The sequence below is a fragment of the Pezoporus occidentalis genome, unplaced genomic scaffold, assembly GCF_034315485.1.
Source record: "Pezoporus occidentalis ecotype Australia unplaced genomic scaffold, CSIRO_AGI_Poc_V1 ctg18, whole genome shotgun sequence".
NCBI lineage: Eukaryota > Metazoa > Chordata > Aves > Psittaciformes > Psittacidae > Pezoporus > Pezoporus occidentalis.
Window position 1 is genome coordinate 10,413,749 of NW_026913640.1, and position 23,051 is coordinate 10,436,799.

The following is a 23,051-nucleotide window of genomic DNA, read 5'->3' on the forward strand; positions in this document are numbered from 1 at the left end:
CTGCTGTGGTGCCCAGTTTCCCCCTCACTGCATCCAGATTACTTTGGCATGCAAGCATCAACTTTATCTCCACGACAGGCATGCAAGAGTAGGGTACATGAGAGTTTCTTCATGTCCTACTGTAATTTTACAGACACACTGTTCCCTAAGCCAGGAGTCAATAATAATGATCTCTGATGATGTTGGATGATGTTAGATGAAGCATCACATCTGTGAAACTGTGAGCATCCTATAACAAGTGTTATGCACCAGCTCTCTGCTGCCTGCAGTCCTGCAACCTACAGAGGGACCACAATAAATGAAACTTTTTATTTAATCTGCAGACAAGAGGACTAAAAATCCCATGGCAGGTTTTTCACAAGCTTTGTGGCCTAGTATTTAATCTTCAATTTGCTGCTCAGTGAGATGTTCTGCAACCCAAGAGGCAGCAAATCAGGACAGCTCCAAGTACATGACCTTGATGGAAGTTCTGGTTATGCGTTTGCTGCCCAGAACAACATGCTCAGAGTAGATTGCTCGAATTTTACCAATGTCTGGGGTGAGAAGAAGTGGAAGAAACAGTCTGTTTTCCTGTGGAAACCAAAAAGTTTTCTTAAGTTTCTGCAGTAAATACTGGAAACTCCATGCTTTGGTTAAAAGTTTTATGACTTTCTTCAGTGTAAAATTTTGAATGGTAACACAGTCAAAAATAAAAATCACTTTAGGGGTATCTTCCCAAATCTGTTGCTCAGACAGGCCTACGTACCAGCAGCTTTCAGTCTTCAACTTGGAAGAGTCACAAGTATCTTACCAAATTTTAGTTTCCATTAACATGGGTTCTGAACAACTGTAAAACTGTATCAAGACTCACTTCACCGTTCTTAGCTTAAATTAGCTTAAGCTAACTACAGGCAACACTGTGTACAGAGCACTGCTCCATAAATAGTGGAGAAAGCAAGCTAGGATGGAGTTTAAGCCAGGGACATTCCTAGCAAGGAGCAACACAAACACCCCTCTAACATGACAAAGCAAAAGGAAAACATGATGAAAAGCTGAAAAACAAAGATTAAAAGAATGGTTTGAAGGTCAATAAAGTTACACCAGGTGGCGAGCAAGACTTATGAAACACGCTTTCAGACATTGCCCAGGAACCATCCTTATGTGGTTATTGCACAAACTGGCTTTTTTTGACCAAATAGGTAAAAAGCCAGTGGCAAGGGAAACGTGAAGTGCCATGGTGCTCTCCTCCCCTCTGCCACTTCTTGCTCAATCCTACTGGGCATTTGCTTTCTTTTCATTACCTAGTCTCAGACAGAAAAGGATGCTGGCAAAGAATTGATAGCAGAAAAGTGGAGAGAGAGGAGAAGACAATGTGGGAAGAGAAGAGAAAGAGACATGAAGACCATGGGAAGCTGTTCCTATAACACCATTTCCAAGAGGGAAGAAGAGCAAAGCAGAGCAAGAATAATAAACTAGGACAGAATGATTGACAGCATTGTTGTAACACACTTATTCTTAACACAATGCAACAGTGAAAGTCTCCTTCCTTCAGCATCTCTTTCTACTTAGAATAGTGGGGCATTCATTTTTTAATGAGATAAAGGATAGGACTATAAGTGTAAGATTTAGAAAAACTTTTAAAAGAAACTAAATAAGACAAGTTGGCAGAATGCTTGCAGCAGATACAACCATAATTCATTAGCATGACCTGATCTCATCCTTGAGATAGTGCCATATCATACAGGTTACCATGTGCACACTGAGATTTTCTCCAGATTCAGTGGGTTTGTTGTTTTCAGTAGGGTTTTTCTGTTGCTGTTTGTAGTTGGTTTTTATACTGAATGGTGACCATAAGCATATCTTTCAAGCTTTAGATCTAGTCCTGAATTGTTTGATTTGCTTATGATGTTAACTAGATGTTCAAGATGCACAGAAGCAAGAGGACTCCCTTGCTCATGCTGCATCACTCAACTTCCCCTCTGGAAGAATATGTCCCCAAGTTTCAAATAATCCCTACAACATGATAAATAAGGATGATGTGGGGGTAGCAAGAAAAGCCACTCTAGCTAAAACAGCCTATGGTATAAAAAAAAACCACCAAAACACTTTTCCTTTTCACAGTGAAACCTCAATCTTGTTTGCACATAGGTGCCTAAAGACAGCAAAGATGCTGTATGAAAACAAGCCCTGAGCCAAAACATTTGTACTGTAGGTGGTCAGGACAAACAATGTTCAAAGAACATGATTATCTTAGATTCTTGGAGATGTTGTCCCCCACCAAATGGCTGGAGCAGACTGCACGGCCTTTTCTTAATCTGTGCCCAGGGTATGCCCCTTCTTCAGTATCTTCTGGGAGCATCATCACTCCTCTCCATCACTCCTCTCCCTTCCTCAAATGGTTCAGCCAGAACTCCTCTTTTCCTCCTTCAATCCATCTGTTCTCCACAGGCTGCCTTAACACTGACAGTGTGAAGGCCTAGCAAGCCCAAATTTAACAAACCCCACATTGATCTTACTGTTTCAGAGGCACAACCTGTTTGATGGCACACATCCAAGCCAATGTTGATATGGATGTGGCTTTGTGAAAGCAGAGTGGGAGAGAGAATAAGAGATTTGCTCTTATAACTGCCTCCCAGAGCGATGGAAGAAGACTACAGTTTCAATGACCACAGGACTGCTTTGTACCAAGGTGCCCAAATCTTACCATCTGAATGCCCACTGATTGTGCAAGTATTATCACTGCAGTAACAAATGGTTGCCACACCATGGGAAAAGTCTCAATACCCAAAGTATCTTGGAGGACAATGAAAGGTAGGGATGTTTGGTTTTAAATATATAAGGGGGGGGGAGGGGAAATACCACATAGATAGTGGAAAAGAAAGTCTGTTTGTTTTTAAACAAAATACCCAATATAGATGCTGCAGTAACTGCAGCATTAGCAATATCAGGTTGCAGTTAATGTGCCCCCAGAACAGTTCCTCCCATTTATTCTCAGGTGCTCCAAGGCAAAGTGAGGTGAAGAACAAAAAGGCAGGGACAACTCTGACATTTGCTTCAAAAACACAGTCTGCCTCAGCTAAAACTTAGTGTAGACATCTGTACTAAGACTAAAAATGCTGTGAAGTAATTCTAGGTACAGTAGCACCGGAGAGGGGAGCTCACAAGTACACACGGTTTCCTATTGACAGTCATGAAGACTACAGTATCCTGTACCTCCTAAATCTGCTCTAACAAGTTGTAATTTCACCTGCTCAGTCTGCTGAATGTTTTCAAATCCAGTCGTTGCACCTCCTGTATTTCTCCTATTCTCCAGGCTCCCTTGTCCATCTGTGACTGTAGCTGGCTGAACCAAAATGGAGTGCTCAGCCTGAGGATCTGCAAACAGATTAGGACATGTTAAAAACGCCATGCCCAACCACTTGGTTCCACTCAGGTACTAATCCTCCTATAAGTGCTAGAAAATATCTTCTTGAAGGATCTCTCAGCTGTAACAGATAGATTGAGAAAGCTGGGGCTGTTCAGCCTGAAGAAGAGAAGGCTGTGTGGAGACCTCATAGCAGCCTTCCAGTATTGGAAGAGGGCCTACAAGGATGCTGGAGAGGGACTCATCATTAGGGACTGTAGTGATAGGACAAGGGATAATGGGTTAAACAGGGGAAATTTAGGTTGGATATAAGGAAGAAGCTCTTTACTGTAAGGGTGGTGAGGCACTGGAATGGGTTGCTCAAAGAAGTTGTAAATGCTCCATCGTTGGCAGTGTTCAAGGCCAGGCAGGACAGTCTTGGGTGACATGGTTTAGTGTGAGGTATTCCTCCCCATGGCAGGGGGGTTGGGACTAGATGATCTTAAGGTCCTTTCCAACCCTAACTATTCTATGATTTTTCAGGGGAGTGGGATGTAGCACTCCAGAATGAACTGCCAGAAGTGTTTGAAGATAACAAACTTGATGTGGGACTCTTCATTGGTTTCATGCTTAAGTGGATGAGAACTGCTCACTCGATTACAGCTGAGAGGTACTTTTAAGAAATCAGTCTCTTTCATGCAAGACTCAGTAATTGACTGGGAGTGCTCCCACAGCAGGACTCCTAGCTTAGTTTCATTGGGAGAGTTCAGGTGTCTTGCAGCGATGCTGCTCTGAGACCTGAACCAGCACAAGGCACTGGAGAAGGTCTCCAGAACATGTGGCTGATACTCAGACTGGACACTAGCCAAATTGCAAGTGTGAACATACCCATAATTTGTTTCAAGGCAGTCAGACAAGTCAGCTCACCACTAATATGCTTGCTCTGCTCTGAAAAGGAGTGCTCAGCAGTGCCACGTACTACTGAAAAGAGACTTGAGAAGCTGCTCTGCAGCCTCTGCTGTCAGATTACCCTCTCCACCACCTGGTATGAACAAGCACAAGCAGCGTTTCCACCCCAGACTCAGGCTTGGCAAGTCCTGTGGTGCAGCACAGCTCAGCAGGCAAGCTCAGTTACTGGCTGAGTTTAGATTATGTTATGTTGATGCTGAGGATGCTAAGCCTGAACCTCTGCCCTGCACTACCACAATCATTCTCCATGTCCCTCTATATCAGTCTCATTTTTTCATTTTATTTTGTCTTACTTTATCCTTGCTTCCTGACTGGAATCTCACCACTCGGCTTCCTTCCTTATATTCCAGCAAACCCTACCCTGGGGTTTACTCTTTTTGCTTCCTTCCCAAAGCTTTCATTCAAGGAGGCTAACATTTGGACTACATCACCAAGCAAAAGAGTTCAGAAGAATGTCAAATAAAACAAGCTTTTCAACCAAGAAGGCTGAGCAGATGTTCATAAAAAAATAAATTAAAAAATAGAGTCTCATGAGCCAGAGGGCATTTAATCCAACAAGATTTGATCTCCAGGCAGCCCAGGCTTGTTCTTATTGCAATTTTCTGCTAACACTTCAAATGACCCCTTGGGAAAAAGAAAGCTTGCCTGGCTCTGAATAGCACTTGTGCCCTGTCTGTATAGCTAACCAGAATTTTTGTTAACATTGGTTACAGCTGATCACAGCTTAGCTGTAAGTACAAGCTCTCCAGACAGCTTTAAAATACAGGAACACTTAAATACTAGCAGCAGTCTTGACAAACTAGCGTTTATACAACAGTGTTTTCTCTGCTTCCATCACTGCAAGCAGCATCAAAACTCTGTTGGTGCAGGGGAGATGACAGATGACAAAATAACCCCCTAATACAACATAGTCCTGAAGTTTCCCTGCTTAAGTATAGCTTAGCTCAAGGGGCTGCAATTCCTCAGCAAGAACGACAGATCTGTTTGATCAGAGGAAATTCTTGGATCCACAAGCGTCAGAGCAGCTAATGTGATGCTGTCCCATGGCTAATAAAGCCCTGTCTCAAGAGCTGAGCAGGCAAGATTTGTAGACACCTTGTTTACATGCTTATCCCCAGTAGGTTTTTACACTAACAGAACATGTTCAGTGAAGCAGCAGGAACAGTGAACAGACACATTCTGTTAGATAATTTTCTATTGCTTAGTCCTTTCCTGGAAGTATTTTCTGCCGAGTTTCTTTGATTGATACATTCAGCATCTGATGCTGTCACATGATTTCACTCCTGAAAATCATAGGCTTCCTGCCTCTGAGCATCTACTCAGCTTGGTGATAAGTCAATTGCTACAGCAGTGTGGCTTTGCTTTGTTTCAGTGGAAATACTGCATAAAATGATATCAGAATTAAACAAGTCAAAAGATATTTCTAGATGTAACTCCACCTGTTTGGTTTGGAAATGCAGCAGTCCATATCTTCTAAGATAGTCAGAGAAAAGCAGGCTCTCCTATCAGCAAGTCTGCTCTGACCTGCACTTTGCTAAATAAACATCAGTATGCAACACCTACCAAATTACTTCACATGACAGGTCTTTTGTTATTCTCATCTTAGGGAGATGAGATGTTCTTTCTTATGCAAGCACATTCAACTGCTTCAACTATTCACATATCTACCAGTACAAAATAAGGTTCTTTTAAAATGCACAATGAAACATTTGAAACTGAAGGCAACCAATACATTTGCTGTAGTGCATGCGAATGATGCAGGATTTATGAGATGCCATTTCTTCTATTTACTTCATTTTAGGATTCATTAGGATGGGGGGAGTGGAGGGTGTCGACACGCACAACAGAGAAGAGTAAAAGCCTGAATTTACTAAAGCATGCAAGCTAAAAATTAATATTTTTCAGTTTCTAAAATGGCTCCTTTGTTTCAAACGCCTTTGTCACAAAAAAAAAAAAAAAACAAAAAAACCAGCTTGTTGTGATTTGACTGTTGACTGAATTGGGACAAAGGTGTTGTCATCCCCATCGCCAATCCGTCCAGTCTCCTCCTCTCCCCTCTCCCCCCCGCCTCCAACAATTTAGTTACTCTCTTTTTAGCCATCTTCATAGAAATGGTAAGAAAAGCAGAAACGGTGAGGACAAAGAGAAATATAAAGACCACAGACATCAATCCCAGAGTTAACTCAGGAGCAAGTGCAACTTCAACACACAATGACCGTGCAGGGGGATGAAGGGGAGGCAGAGAAGAGGAGACTGCCATGGAAAAAAAAAACAACCAAACCCAAACTCAAAACATCGCTATCATGCCCACACGCCGGTGTAACCGAGGTGCTCAGCCCTCAGGACAGCTCCCAGAGGCGGCGGGGAGAGACCAGCAGAGCCGGCGGCCCCCGGGGTAGAGCGGGCTGCCGGCGCAGGGCGTAGAGCCCGCTGCGGAGCCGCAGAGCCCAGCGCCCGCTAGCCGGCCCTGCCCGGTTACAGAGGATGGGGCGTTAAGCCCACAAACCAGCAAACTCCCTAACGGCACAAACCACCCAGCGCCCCCCAGTCTGCTCATGCCGCAAGGTCCAACCAGGCACAGCCCCGCGTTCAGAGGGGCAAAACTTCGCTCCCACCGCCGGGAGGAGGGGCGGAGGGGCTGCGCCGCGGTGCCCGCAGCCGCCTTCCGTCGCTCGGCGACCTGCGGGGCCGCGGGCAGGGCCCAACGCTGCCGCCGCCGCGCACTCACCGCTCCCCGCCGTTACATCCTCGCGGTGCGGTGCGGTACGGCACAGCGCAGCCCCGCCGCCGTCCCGGGCCACCCCTTCTAGCCGGGCGGGTGCGGCGCTGCCGCCGCGATCTGGGTCACCCAGCGCCCGGCGAAGGTGAGGAGGAGGAGAGGAGGAGGAAGGCGGTGGCGGAGCCGCCTACCGGCGAGCGCGGGGGGAGGCTGCAGCGGGGCCCAAACCCGCCCCGCGGGGAGGGGAGGGGAAGGGGACGCGGCCGGCTCCCGCGGGCGCGTTGGCTCCTTGTCTCCGTGAGGGTCCCCTGCGCAGGATGCACCTTTCTGACCTTCCCCTGCCCCAAATGAAGCCGGACTTCCGAGGCCTTCCCTCAGGTCCTCCCCACGCCTGCAGGGGAAAGGCGATACCTGTGCGCTGGAGGGCAGTCCAGCCACAGTTCAGGTCCTGCGGGAGAGCAGGGAACGTCTCTTAGGGGTTAAGGTCCCGGCTAGCCAGGGTGATGTCCAGGCAGGGAGTCAGCATCCTGCCTTCTTGTCCCATCCCACCCTCCTGTCAAAGAGATCTGCATCCTTTCTTTCCCAGCAGTATACGCCAAAGGCTTTTGATCTTCAGAGTTTAAAATCTGCTAATCAGGATCACAGGCAATGCCAATTTATCTATATGGTGCTGCTCTCCAAGATAATAACCAATGTTGTCTGAAGCATACACAGAATAATTTAAAGTTGTTCGGTGCTGTAACTTCCACCAGTAGGCAAACAGTCTGTGTTGCTGTTCATCAGTACCATCTGTCCAGAGGTGCCTTTGAAGCTGTAAGCAGGCTGTCAGGCCACACTGGCAGCCCCGCTTTGCCCAATAGTCTTGGGTTTTCAGATGTCCTTTGAAAATGCTAATTAACCTCGATTTCAAAGTGTTTTCTCTGCCTAACCTAAAAATAGTTTTCTGCGTGCTTGTTAAAGGGACATGGTTTCATTTCTTCTGAATCTCCTTTTTCAGTTATTCTGATCCTATAATCAGCGGTCACATTAAAGAAGTACAGCGAAAACACCAGGGTCACAAAGTTAAACATTTAATGACTAGACTGTCCATGTCTTACTCAAGGGAAAGCAGACTGGTACTTAATCCTCCTCCCAGCTAGAGCTATGTAGTCCTTCTTCCACTTCCTGACAGCAGCATGCCTGATGCACCTAGCTGGCAGATGCTGTCACCTGCGGAGCTGGTTGAATAGCAGGCATGGATGGGTGGACAAGTCTCAGCAGCCTCCAGCATGGCCACACCATCTATCAGCAAACACGGTCCAATGCTCAAAGAAACCCACCAAATGATGGGTATCGGACCACTGCTTTGCTACCCCATCTCTTATTTGTGTTATGCTTTGTACATTGAAGTAAGCTTTCAAGCTTAATTCCATGTACCGATGCAACTAGAAAAGCAGTTCTTCCTCCTGTCTCCAGCATTAGAGCAGTGTTTCCTATTACTATATCCCAATGATAGCCACTCCCAAGACATAGATTCTTGCTTTCAGTTCCTGTTCCTGTCAGGAACTGCTCTAGCACAAGGAGCAGTCACCACAGGTTGCTACACTTCTGAACAGCCTAAATCCAGCATTTGGGAACTTCTCAGGTGTTTCAGGAGCATAATTCAGTTGTGCTTCCCAAAATAAATTTGGGAACAGCGTTTTGTGAGACAATACATTCTTAATGATGCAAGATGCAACCTCAGCATGAAAAGCCAGATCCATGTCATGGAGGTAGCCTTACCTTCCCAGATGTCATACTCCTCATAGAATCGTGGAATGGTTTGAGTTGGGACTTTAAAGTTCATCTAGTTCCAACCTCCCTGCTATGGGCAGGAATGCCTCTTACTGTACCAGGTTGCTCAAACCTCCATCCAACCTGGCCTTGAACACTTACAGGACTGAGGCCATCCACATCTTCTCTGGTAAACCTGTTCCACAGCCTCACTACCCTCACAGTAAAGATTTTTTCCTAATAAATAATTTCTCTTGCCCACAGACATGGAGGAATTTAAACTGTAAATTAGAAAGGCTCACTGACTCTAGGTATGGCAAATTTAGGGGATCAGATCAAGGAGTCTGGAGTTTCCAAATGACCTCCTGCCCATTCTCCAGAATCATGCAGTTGTACATAGCTATCCTGGAGTCATGCAGTGCCATTTCAGACTTGACTGGATTTTTACAGTATTCTTATTATCAAATTGCAGTTTGATGTACGCATTCACTCAATGTCTGTGATGGCAGTTACCCGGATTACTATGCCTCTTATGCTCAGCATCATAGTTCTCATGGAAAGTTGAGGCAAACCAGCATTTGAAAGCTAACAGAGGCATGGATGAAAAAGCCCCCAGCTCTTTTGATTATAAGCAGTTACAGAACACTTTACTATGCTGTACTTTCCTTCTAACAGCATAATTATTTTTAATTTATAGTCAGCAGAAGAAACTGTGCATGACAGCAGATATATAGCCTGTACTTAGAAGTGGCAGTAAAAAAAGCATTAGAAGAAATAGATACAGGACCCCACTAGTTGAGCAATGTCACACTTTTCCAGCAATAGCTCATACATCCTGCTATGCCTAATAAAAAACAGCAAGGTCACCTGCATGATTAATCTAGCACTGCAGAGAAGGTGACAGAAGCAGCAAAAAATCCCAGATAGCAGCCAACATACCTAGCTCAGATATTGGTTAAAACCCAACAGTTCAAGTCCCTTGTTATTTTGGATAGAAGCTCTTGTTGCACAATTTACTGATAGAGGCAAGACTGATAAAAAGTACATGTGCATTCTTTCCCTTGGGAAGAACCTGATGTGTTTTGACACCATTCAGCACATCTCTGAGAAGACATGCCATCCAAGCATTATTAAATACACCATAAGGGCTTACACTTTAGTTAAAGGTTTTATAGTATGTTATTTCTTTGTTTTAACAAATAGCATTTTTCTTATGACAATACAGATGGTGGCAGAAGCACTTCAGATATACTTGTATTTTTTTTTACTTAAAACAGACAAGAGAAAGAATATATTTCACTTAACAATCCTAGTACTGCCAAAATAGTCTTAAAATTTGCAATAAGCATAAAGAACTTCCTTACTTTTGTTCTGCAAAATCTCTTGTACATCCAGATTACCAACCTGTTTAGGTTTTACTCAAGATGAGATCAACTATGCTCAACATAGAAGAAAACCTTCTACTTTCAACTTTCCTCACTCTCCTTGGGCATCAGGGCACCTTTTTGTCACCTGGGTGTTAGCAGGGTGTGATAAACCACTCCCTTGCCTTTAGTCTGCTAGCAATTTTCCTGATACCTGTGGATGAGCTAAAAATTTTTATGTTTTATTTCTTAATGTTTGATCTTCCAGCTCTGTTAGCCCGAGTGTGATTTAGGAGACCATAATACATTAGGCAACTGGTGACAGTGCTGTGCATTTTAAAGAAAATTGCTGTAATGGCATCATACTGCTAAGTATAACGATACTTGTGATATCAAAGGAACAATAGTGGATTAAGTACTGCTAGACCAGCTGCTGTGTTTCTTTATTACTTTGAGCTGATCGAATGTTTTTGCTTGTGGGGAAAAGCTTTGCATTAAAGAGGCTATGCCTTTCTCTTAGTTATCTATTGGAGCACATGAAGTCTGATTTCGGTTTAAATAGCTATTTGCCCTAACTCCATAGGAAAAAGCATCTCACCTCTTGTCATTCGGAAACCCATATGTTTATATGAAACTGTATAGGATCTTGGTGTTAGACCTCTGTAAGACACTGGTCATGTGGTGAAATGTATGTGGTGAAATGGAGACTTTCCAAAGCCAGTAGCAAGCAGATGACCAAAACAACGCTGCAATTAGTGAGTGTGATGGTAACTACAGCTTTTGTTCACAGAAGGATAAAGCTCAGATTACCTTAGGTGTAGAATGTCATCAAGCAAACCTCCAGCTATGTTTTCTGGAATGTGTTATATCAACCAGGTGAATGGGATGCTCATGTAAAGTTGCAGATGGGAAGACAACATTTATCTGAGCAAAGCTTGCGACTGTTCTGCACGTATGGAGTACCTTCTATATGAGAACAAGCTGAGAGAGTTGGAACCCTGGAGAAGTCTCAGGGGAGATCCTATAATAGTTTTCCAATACCTAAAAATGGTCTACAAGGAATCAGGAGATGGACGTTTTACAAGGGCATGTGGTGACAGGACAAGAGGGGATGGCTTTAAAATGAAAGAAGGAAGATTTAGATGAGATATAAGGAAGAAGTTCTTCCCTGTGAGGCCTTGGCACAGGTGCCCAGAGGAACTGTGGCTGCCCTATACCTGGCAGTGTTCCAGGCCAGGTTGCATGTGGCTTTGAGAAACCTACTCTAGTGGAAGGTGTCCCTGCCCATGGCAGGGGATTTGAAACTACATGATTTTAAGGTCCCTTACAACCCAAACAATTCTGTGATTCTATGCATTTGTGGTGTAAGTTAGTTGCTGGAAAAAAACCCAACCCTTCATTGCCAGGGGAGGAATCTGGAGTCTTGGAGGCTGCCAGTGGGAGCAGGAATCATGAGAGGTATACTAACTATAGCAAGCTTTCTAGTGAAAGGTGTCTAAAGTAAATAAATTTCCAGCTGCTGGACTTGTCCAGCAGGTCCAGCAGAACCCAACACAGTTCTTACTCCTACATCGGCATGGCCAGAAACTTACATATATCTGCCTGGAGCTTTATAGTTTACTTCTAATAAATAATTAAAAGAGTTAGAAGATTTGGAAACAGGCTGTCTGGGGGATCCATCAGAATCTAGACACGGGGTACTAAACATCTGATTTGCTTATATGTAAGAACTATCACACTTTTGAAGCCTTTCGTCTGAGGATACTCAAGTGCTAGCATGAATTAGCATCTCTGTTTGATATAGCACAACGTATGTAGGAGCCATATGTTTTTATCCTATATAATCATATCTATCCATAGTGAGAATGATCCTGAATGATGTGATTCAGTCATGGATTCCTCTCTTTAGTCTCCACACATGTTCAAGTGAGTCCTGTGCAATTGAGAGGTGAATAGGGACTTTCCTGCAGATATCCCCTCATAAAATGCATTTCTACAGTTGAGCTTCAGAATGCTGTAGAAGTGTGTCATTAAGAACCATCTTGCTGTGATAAAGAGAAGGATAGGGTGACAAAATATATTTCCAATCTCTAACTCTGTAATTTTGTTTGTTTAAGCAAACTTGTCCCCCAAAATTGATACTGTTTGCCTGCTGTGTCTGAGTATCTGAAGTACCACAATGATTTCACAATCATTGTGATATTTGAAATGGTTTCATAATCATTGTGATGCTTCAAATCTGTGTCCACACTCTACTTCAAAATATCAAACCACTGGTAATTCTTTGTTCCTAGATTAGGACAAGTATTAAATACAGAATTGTCCTAAGATAGCGTATTACATGCTCTCCTGCACTGATATTATAGCAACTAAAGCAGTCTACACACAAGCTTTATGGTAATTTCTTAAACCTTTCTCCTAGTTATTTTGTTAATTTACAATGCCACATTTTGTTTCACTTATATTCCTTTGACTGAAGATGCTGTAAAGTTTAGCAAGGGAGACAATAACAAAAGTATTTAGATGATGAGAACATGAGAGATGAAGTGTGTCAGGCTTACTCATATAGCCTTTAGAGAGTTGACAGCTAAGTGAAGCAGCCAGTATGCTCATTTAGCTTACCCATCTCTTGAAGCAAATAATTTTGCCAGAAAGGACTTTGTCTATGTATGAATTAAGAGTATTTAATGTTATAATGGTTTTCTTTAAATCCTTCTGTTTGGTATTTCTATATAGAAAGAGTAAAATAAAGTGATGTAGACATGAATTTCAAGTACTATATCCTAACACTGCCTTTTTTATCTTAATAAAAATGAAGAATATGAATATGCTGATTAACATCAGACTGTGTCCTAATCTTCTTCACTAAGATGTGTACCAACCATATTATGCCCATGTGAAAAGAGAAGATTTGCATTTGTAATAGAGTTTTGTTTTTTTTTTTCCAAACCAGTTTTGAACAAGGGGGCGGGGGGGAAAGCAATGTTGTTAAGTTTTTAATCCATTTTTATTTTCATTTATCCTCTGCCATTAATCAGATCCATACTCTGAATGCATATGCTACGTTTCATTGAAAGATTACAAACTGTTACACAAACGATGCATAAAGATTCACAACCCTTGTGAGATGGATAAATATTTATGTAAATGTCATACAGATTGGCAAACTGAGTTACGGAGAAGTGCTTACAAAAAAAATCCACTAAGTTTTGATGCTTTACATTTTTTGCCTATTCAGTTGAAAAATGTGCAACTCCTATTTTTCAGATGTGTTGAGTGTGCACGCAGAGCCAGGGAAGTCAATGAAAACTGGGTCTCAAGAGAGCAAGTGGGGTGACCCAGGTAAATGATCGTGGTTTTTTGTAGAAAATTTTAACTTATGGTTTCACAGCTCTTCCTCCAAAGAAGGTGAATCTATTGCGTGGGCAACAGGTAATGAGGCCTCCTGAGATAATGCCTGAAAGGGAGGGAAAGGGTAAGGTCCCAGTCTAAGGAGTACTTTATAATATTCTCTTCAGTCTTACTGGAGGAATTGAGGATCTCATGATGGAAATGTAACAAAAGTTTTCTGTAAACAATACCATGCTCTTAAAAATTAACTTTGCAGATTGTGTCTGAACTGCAAGCACTTTATCCTTAAAAACGTATTGATTGATAGAGCAGACAAATTCACTGCCTGATATTCCATGATTGTCCTTATGACACACTTATACCTGAAGTTATAACTGTGAGAAATGATGGTTTCCGAGGATATGCAGGAAAGCAGACTGCCTGCCTAGTGTTGAGACCAGGGAGAATCCTTGGGTAGGGTTGCATTGCTTTCTGAATGCCTACCAAATCCTAACTGTCTGTGACAGAACTAAAGTTTTGCCAGGTTAGTGGAAGATTTTGGCTGTAAGGCCAGAAAAGTGTAATATAGTTCAATCAGTAACGAAAAGAAAAATAAAATTCCTATCTTGGTGTGGAAAACAGGCATAAAGAGCAAGAAGAGAATGTAAAGTATGTGCAGGCTTTGAAGAGAATATGATAATTTTCAGCTTTTGTGCAGGGAAAACAGAAATATTTTCTTTGAATCTTTCTAACAAGATTGCCTTCAAGGCTAAACTAAACCTTGTGTTGATGGGTTCACTCTTTGGGAGGGAAATCAATATTTTGTACAGTTCTTTCAGTACTTGGTATTACTTTTCTGACACCCTGAGAAGTGTACTTGACTGGCACAAGAAGATTTCCCTAGACTTTGCCTGAATTGCAGAGAAAGAGTCAACTGGGTAGTGAAAGCAGAAGTTCCTGTTCAGGACAGAATTACCATCTGCTCTTCAAAGCGTGCATAGCTTTGGAAAGATTTAAAGGCCCAAGTCTTCAACATTGCTTATGGCCAGAGAAAATTTATAAAATTAAAACTGAGGGCAAAATAATTTTCTGCAATGTATGATTTGCTTAGTATTGGTGCATGTGGGACTTTGAAGGCTGGGGACCATTCACTGAGATATATGTGAGCAGAAAAAGCTGACAGGAGCTGCCTGGGGAGCTTTTAGTTGATCTTCATGGATATTACACTTTCCAGTAATTGTGCCCTGGGAATTTACACCTCTTAGATTCTTCCTTCATCAAATGAGGAAATTCTCTGTTGACATCTATGTGCATGTGTTGCAGGAACCTCACAAGAGTTGGTGGTACTAAAAGGTCTAAGTAATGAAAGGTCTTCAGACTTGCATCATAATTACAGTAATTTCTGTCTTGTGCCTGAGAGTTTACAGGAATATTCTAAGGAATCTCCAGGAAGGGATCAAAGATTTTGTGTTTATTGAAGCCTACAGAATTGTGCTCCTAGTTCTAGGCCAATATGGTGACCCAGCACTGCACACCCTTGCAGTGTGTCTGACGACAGACATTAAAGCTGTTCCTCCCTGCCTTTGATAACACAGGTTTGTGTTTTCATTAATAAAATCTCATGTCATAGCAGGAGTGCTCAATTTAACTAAGCTCTGCCTGATACTAAACATTCACTGACTGGATAACAAGACCTGTAGCTGTTCCAAACCCAGAACTGAAATCTGCCCTTTTTCCTTTCAGAAAGTTGTGTCATGCTAAAGAAACTTGTTTCACAAAAGAGTCTTACCTTGTAATGATGGACAGGAACCTGGCAATAATTCTGCATTTGTGCCACAGAAACAGTGTTGCCAGATCTTAGAATTTTATCATGATATCTATGCTATTTCATGTATTCCTTAAAGTTCCAGTACCCTGAGTCTAGAGATTTCAGGAAAACTTCTGCTTTTATTAAATGAAAGGGGGGGGGAATGTATTCTGAAGTCTTATGTTCATGAAAAGAAAGAAGCACGGCAGTATGAACAGAGCCTAAAGTTTAGAAATCAGAAAACATACTGATACTACTTGATGCTATAAGACTCTTGAGAATAAGATTTTTGTTTGTTAGTATTTGAAAATCCCATTGATTTTACCAGGGTCTAGATTTCTCACATCTTTTTTTTTTTTTTTTCTCTTAAGCAATGGCTAAAAAAATCTTAAAGTTGCTTTTTGGCTGTTTTTCTTTTTTTTTTAGAAAGAAATATGAAATCTAACATTGAACAGCACAAATGCAGAATCAAAGTCACATGTAGCACAGAGCCAGTTCTGCTATCCTTCTGAAGAATATAAGCCTTTGGCATTGCAGAGGTTTGTTCGGGAGAATTTTACTATCACAAGCAACAGCAGCAGCACATTTTGAATTTAGGTCAACAGATATTTGAAAAGGTCCTTAACTATTACATGTATGCTATCCTAAAGCAGTCCATCTTGTGTCTCATCAGCTAAGAGGTTTCTTCTTATTTCTGTAACAAATTGCTATCCTGAAACATACCCTATTTGTCATGATTCTTAAACTGCAGTTTCTTAAATCAAGAGATTTGATACAGAAAATCCTACTATCTTCTTGTGATTTTCTTTTAACTGGGTTTGAAAGTGATGGAAATCCAGTGTGATTGCAGTAGGCTAAAGCATGGCTTGGCTTGCTTTGGTATAAATGGGAGTAAGATTGTTTTTCCATGTATGGACCAGTAACCTCTAGTTTGTTGAAGAAAACATGAAGTTGATTCCCAGGGACTGATAAATACCTTGACTCTCCCTGGGAATAAAATAGCTATCAGGATAGTGGGTATTGTAATTTGCTCCTGGGAAAAGTCAGCAATCAGCAATATTTTATTTCTCACCCTTGAGTAAATGGGAGCATGAGACTCTGCTTTAGATGACATTTTCTGGTTATCTATTTGAAAAAAACTCCTGAAACAATAGAAACAGAGCAAAAATTTTCTGATATAAACATATTTTCCAGAGGAAAACTATAAAACCTTAATTTCATAGAATCATAGAATAGTTAGGGTTGGAAAGGACCTTAAGATCATCTAGTTCCAACCCCCCTGTCATGGGCAAGGACACCTCACACTAAACCATCTAGGACAAGGCTTCATCCAATCTGGTCTTGAACACTGGCAGGGATGGAGCATTCACAGCTTCCTTGGGCAACCCATTCCAGTGCCTCACCACCCTTACAGTAAAGAACTTCTTCCTCATATCCAATCTAAACTTCCCCTGTTTAAGTTTTAACCCATTACCCCTTGTCCTATCACTACAGTCCCTAATGAAGAGTCCCTCCCCAGCATCCCTATAGGCCCCCTTCAGATACTGGAAGGTTGCTAGGAGGTCTCCACGCAGCCTTCTCTTCTCCAGGCTGAACAGCCCCAACTTCCTCAGCCCGTCTTCATACAGGAGGTGCTCCAGTCCCCTGATCATCCTCGTGGCCCTCCTCTGGACTTGTTCCAACAGTTCCATGTCCTTTTTATGTTGAGGACACCAGAACTGCACACAATACTCCAGGTGAGGTCTCACAAGAGCAGAGTAGAGGGGCAGGATCACCTCCTTTGACCTGCTGGTCACGCTCCTTTTGATGCAGCCCAGGATACGGTTGGCTTTCTGGGCTGTGAGTGCACATTGAAGCTGGCTCATGTTCATTTTCCATCAACCAACTCCCTCAAGTCCTTCTCGGCAGGGCTGCTCTGAATCTCTTCTCTGCCCAACCTGTAGCTGTACCTGGGATTGCTCCCACCCAGGTGTAGGACCTTGCACTTGTCATGGTTAAACTTCATGAGGTTGGCATCAGCCCACCTCAACAAGCGTGTCAAGGTCCCTCTGGATGGCATTCCTTCCCTCCAGCGTATCAACCGAACCAGACAGCTTGGTGTCATCAGCAAACTTGCTGAGGGCGCACTCAATCCCACTGTCCATGTCAGCAACAAAGATGTTAAACAAGACCGGTCCCAACACCGATCCCTGAGGGACCCACTCGTTACCAGTCTCCAGCTGCACATTGAGCCACTGACCACAACTCTTTGCATGCGGCCATCCAGCCAGTTCTTTATCCACTGAGTGGTCCATCCATCAAATTGATGTCTCTCCAATTTAGAGACAAGGATGCCGTGTGGGACAGTGTCGAACGCTTTACACAAGTCCAGGTAGATGACATCAGCTGCTCTACCCCTGTCCATAAGTTCTGTAGCCCCATCATAGAAGGCCACCAAACTGGTCAGGCAGTATTTCCCCTTAGTGAAGCCATGCTGGCTGTCACCAAGCACCTTGTTGATTTTCATGTGCCTTAGCATGCCTTCCAGGAGAATCTGCTCCAAGATTTTACCAGGCACAGAGGTGAGACTGACTGGTCTGTAATTCCCTGGGTCATCCATTTTCCCCTTCTTGAAAATGGGGGTTATATTTCCCTTTTTCCAGTCGTTGGGAACTTCACCTGACTGCCATGATTTTTCAAATATGATGGCCAGTGGCTTCGCAACTTCATTTGCCAGCTCCTTCAGGACCTGTGGATGGATTTCATCAGGACCCATGGACTTGTGCACGTTCAGATTTTTAAGATGGTCTCGAACCAGATCCTCTCCTACAGTGGGCGCAAGGTCTTCATTCTCACAGTCCCTGCGTCTGCCTTCCAAGACTTGGGAATTTTAAAAACAAAATATTATCATTTTAAAAATTGCATTTTTTTTTCAGAAATATTGAGATTTCTGCCAAAGCACATATAAGGAGAGATTATATTAGTATAAAATGTATATGAATCTCCACTTCTGTGAACTATTTAGTGTGTTAGTCAGTGACAATTATCTTAACCATATGGTGATGTATTTTTACTTGTGGTCAATAAGCACTGTGGTGTCTCTGGAAGGAGTCTGTACCCATGCTATCTAGTATGAGAAGGGACTGCACAGTGCTTCAGGGCTTAAGTTATAAAGAGAATAACAGTTCTGGTTTGACCAAATAAGCTTGTGTTTAAAACCAATAACCAGCCTTTAACTGTTTTCTTTTTAATTGGTGGAATTTTCCTATATGAGAATGTTGTTTATAGAAGTAAAATCTTGCTTCATTTACAGAGGAAATGTTATTGCAATATGTATCACACATTCTTGACCATTGCTAATCATACCAAGATATTTCAAGAAACAAATCCACATCTGTTCTCCCCCCCCCAAAAGCAGTTTTCAAAAAAAAAACCCCACAGAATAAACCCAAAAGTTGACTGGTGAGCACAGGGTCAGGCAGCTGCCAGAACATCGTGGTTTGTCCTCTGAGGTGTAATGTTCCACTAAGCCTATGTTCTACTTCTCACCTACCAACAATGCATCCCAGTGGAATAAACCATACATGGACAGCCAAGAAGAAGAAGAATGGAGAGCCCACACAATCAGGGCTTTGAACCAGAACATGGGCGCTTAACAGGAACAACCTTTGGGCAGGTATTCTCCCCTTGTCAGAACAAACTGGTAATGAATCACAAACTTATTTCATTAGGATCATCCTTTCAGTAGTTTTCAGGTTTGCTGGTTTCCAAGGCTGAGGGCCTCAGAGAATCTTTCAATAAAGAGAGCAACTGTGTATGTTGCATGGCTATTCCTTACATCCATTCTATTCTAACAAAAAGATGATGCTTAGTGTTTGCAAGGTTAACAAGATCCATGCTATACTCTGACTAGGTAGGCAGCTAACAGTCACACTTTACATATGAAAAAACTTAAGCAAAATATCTGTGTTATCATAATACCTTGTCACCCCCCACATGGGTTAAACATGGAGAGTGATACAATGCCACAGGCTGTGGTAGAATGACAGAAGCATGACCACCTTTCTGACCAAACACTACCTTCACAGACTGGTGGATGTGCCCCATCAGCCTCATATCCTTAGTGTGCTTGTACCTCCCACACCTGGGATATCTGTGACCCTGGCATAGGACATAGTATGTGCTCCAAGGGAAAGAGAGAGATACTTTTTCTTCTTGGTAAGCACAGCCTTACCTAACAGCACAGATAGACTTCTCCAGAATGTGGATTTGGGATGAATTTGAGGAGCTGGCTTCTGACTACAGGTTTAAAAGCTCATCAGTCACCTCACATACCACCCACCTGAGAATCCCACATCTAATTGATCTGTAGGAAAGTTAAACACCCACAGGATGTTGGGGGATGGGGGTGTCATTTAAATAGAGGAGAAAAAAAAAAAATTAAGCTACAGTGAGAAACAGGATACTTGTCAGGTAAAGACAGAAGAAGTAGGTAAACCTGAACTTCAGTGTTTTGGATAAAGGAGAAAAGGGGCATCATATATAGCTCAATTAGTCTATGATGGCAGAGAAAAATGAAGACTTATGTGCTCTGTCTCTGATTTAAGGGATCCCTTTCTCATGCAGGGAGCCAGTGAGTTGTGGAGATGCTGCCTTTCAGTAAGGAAGGTTGCTCAGTAGCATGGGTTTACTAAGCAGAATTAGCAGGGTTGCTAGCAAGTTGAAGAGTGGCATGGGGAAATATATATGCACAACCAGAGACCTGGTCTTTGTGTGGTCTTGGCCGAGTTGACATTGTTTTGTCTTCCTCTGTCCCTAGTGTGGGGCGTACCAAAGGTTATATATGGTCAGTGCTGGCTGTGAAGGTGGCATGTCTCAGTGATGGTGCTTGGGGTGAGCACCTCAGTCTGAAGCTGTCCTTAAACCACTGCATGGATGTGATTCCCTCTGATTGTTTTTGGATCTCCTGTGCTGGAGGAGGCTCTGCCCAAATTGCTCTCAGTGAACAAATAGAGCCTGTCGGGTGGGGTTGAAACATCGCTTTTCTTCTGTTGCAGACTCAGAGGAAGGCTTTATTGGTGATAAGGAGGATGACAGGAGCTGGCTCTGCCTGGAGAGAAAAGGTGGCCGCGGAGGGAGAGCAGCTGGGCAGCACAGAGCGAGCAGAGGTAAGGAGCTGGAACACTTGCGCTAAGTGTGTCCGAGGCAGAAAAGGCCGCTTTCACGCCTGGTCACCAGGAAACCGTGGCGCCGAACATCGGTCGGTATCGGAGGCGTTTGTCTCCCTCCACCGTGAGACAGCTGAGCAGACACATACAGCCCCACCGAACCCACTGCTCGCCGGGGGGGCGGTGCCGCCGCCATGACGGAGGGGCGGAGGCGAGCGGTGTGCCCGCCCCAACATGGCTACCGCCAGTCAGGTAACGTGCAGTGGTGGCCGGAACTGGGGCTGCAGCGCCCGCCTAGACCGGCGCTCGGCTGGGGAGGGAGAACAGGAGCAGGCGAGGGCGGAGGGAGCCAAGGGTTTCTGTCCTCCCTGCCGTGCCGCCTCTGGGGGGAAGCTGAGTCCGCTGCGGCCTGGCCGCGGCCTTGTCTCTTGCCCTGACGGGCGACGTGGTGTGAAGGGGGAGAGGGCCAAGTCAGCCCCTGCGTCTTCCTCGCAGCTTTTGCAGCCTTCCCCCCCCCCCCCCCCCCCCCCCCTTACTCAGGGCAGAGCGTCACGCGCACATTCCTGCTGTGATTCCTATTACCGTGCGAACGCCCAGAGCCGTGAGTTTGAGCGGTGTCGCTGGGAGGTTTCAGTGCTGGCTGAGCGGGGGTAGGGAGGGCCGGAAGGGAGTGCTGGAGCCTTGACCAGTGTTGGAACTCCTACATCTCCATCAGGGCTTCTGGATTTCGTTTTCTCCTCTGAGTTTTGATGTCCGTGTGTATGCAGCGGCTGTGTACACTACTACTTACGGGCCTGCGGCACAGCAGCAAGCCCAAACTGAGTTTTAAGCTGCGAAGCTTCATAGCTGAGCGCGGCGCTCCCTCTGCTGACAGCTGCCGGTTAGCTCCGATGCACTTTTCGTAAGTGGCTTTTGCTGCAAATAAGGTTCTTACTGCATTAAAACTTTACATTAACAGTAGTTGTTTCAGGCCAGTTGTGTGACCTGCTGTACCCTGAGCTGCCATTGCAAGGGGAAATTCTTTCAGTGCGTTTTGAGGAGCTGTTTTGTTTGCAGTACTTGTGAAAGGGGACGATCCAGTAGTGACTAATCTGCTCCTGCGTGCTCTTTCTTCTACGGGCATGTTGGCCTTTGTAATGGGGATGTGAGATGCTGCCACACAGTTTTGCACTCTTTTCATCTGATTGTGATTCCTTGTCCTGGGTTCAGCAGTAGCAGTCATTTTGCCCCTTCTTGGTAGCTGGTGCAGTGCAATGTTTTGACTTTCAGCTCGGGAACAGAGCTGATAACAAGCGATGTTTTGGTTTGGCCAAGGACTTTGTGGGCCTCATGCTCTGCCAGGGAGGAGGGGAAGCCAGGAGGAAGCAGAGACAGGACACCTGACCCAAACTGACCAAAGAGGTATTCCATACCACAGCACGTCATGCCCAGGATGTAACTGGGAGTTAGCCGGAAGGGCTGGGGGACTGCAGGGTTGGAGGAGGTATCGGTCAGAGCTTGGTCAGGCTGGGGGGGGCGAGTTATTGGTCGGCTGGTGGTGAGATGATGTATTCTCTTCCCTTGTTAATTTCCTTTATCATTATTATCATTGGTGGTAGCAGTAGTGATTTGTGTTGTACCTTAGTTACTAAACTGTTCTTATCTCAACCCGTGGGAGTTGCATTCTTTTCGATTCTCCTCTCCGTCCCTCCGGGAGCAGGGGGAGGGCAAGAAAAGGGGGGGAAGTGAGCGAACGAATTACCTGACTGGGTTTAAACCACGACAGTTCTTTTTGGCGCCCAACGTGGGGCTCGAAGGGTTGAGATAACGACAGATCTGACCAGATTAATAGTCACTCATCACAATGACGATTTATTGGCTCTCAGAGTTCTTTCTCTTGATCTCACAGCTTCAGAATGTTGTAACTTACGTAGAGCCGGTATTTGCTGTGATAGTGTTTATCAAGTATGGGGCCTGGGCTAAGGTTCTTGTCTCACTGTGCTTTATGGCAATGGCTTGTAATACGGGCGGGCTCCAGCAGGAGGGCGGGACGGACGTGGCCGTGGACTTGTACCTGGCCGTCCGGCTGCTCTTCACCGTCCTGGCCCTCACCCTACTCTCCATCCTCGTGAGGCTGCGGGGAGCCGAGGGGCAGCGGCCCCGGGAGCCGGCGGCAGCCGAAGCGGCCCGGGAGAGCGGCCCCGGGGACCAAGCGGCGGCGGGAGCGGGGCCGGAGGCCGCGGGGGGACGGCTGCCGGTGGGGGAGGTCGGGGCGGTCGAGGAGCAGAAGGAAGGGGCTGCCGAGCAGCGGGAGAAGGCGGCGGAGGAGCCGAGCCCCGCGGAGGAGCCGAGCCCCGCGGAGGAGCCCAGCCCCGCGACGGCAGAGAGCGTTTCCCGGAAGCCGCCCGCCGAGCCCCAGGAGGATGCAGGAGACCAGGCAGCATTTCCCAGCAAGGCAGAGGAGGAAGAGCTGGACTCGGGAAAAGAGAAGCTGGCGGTGGGAGAGCCGGCAAGCACAGCAGCTACACCAGCCCCAGTGACAAGTACAGCAACTACACCAGCCCCAGTGACAATCACAGCCACATCAACTGAGAGTTCTGAAGGTTTTGAATGGCCTTTGGGTACCCTTGGGACCTGCCTGCTGATTGTGATGGGGATCAGC

At 44.7% G+C, this 23,051-nt stretch overlaps 2 protein-coding genes across 6 annotated transcripts in view; one reads left to right on the plus strand and one right to left on the minus strand.

Moving 5' to 3' along the window:
* The window catches only part of ELMOD1 (ELMO domain containing 1), a 41,134-nt gene extending 33,659 nt beyond the window's left edge, over positions 1–7,475 (minus strand). Inside the window, exons 1-2 of one of the 4 annotated variants that reach the window (XM_062615363.1) lie at positions 7,020–7,475; positions 3,268–3,354 (exon numbers count right to left, since the gene is read on the minus strand). The gene's annotated coding sequence lies outside the window, so the exon portion shown is untranslated. Of the gene's footprint in view, positions 1–3,226; positions 3,355–7,019 lie in introns of all 4 variants that reach the window. The other 3 variants (XM_062615362.1, XM_062615361.1, XM_062615364.1) reach the window with 3 other exon arrangements.
* A 12,837-nt stretch (positions 7,476–20,312) lies between these two features.
* ALKBH8 (alkB homolog 8, tRNA methyltransferase) overlaps positions 20,313–23,051 on the plus strand; it is a 53,164-nt gene continuing 50,425 nt past the window's right edge. Inside the window, exon 1 of one of the 2 annotated variants that reach the window (XM_062615354.1) lies at positions 20,313–20,410. In XM_062615354.1, the coding sequence (XP_062471338.1) occupies positions 20,333–20,410 (78 nt within the window). In that variant the 5' untranslated portion in view covers positions 20,313–20,332. Of the gene's footprint in view, positions 20,411–20,590; positions 20,663–23,051 lie in introns of those variants that run through there. The other variant, XM_062615355.1, reaches the window with a different exon arrangement.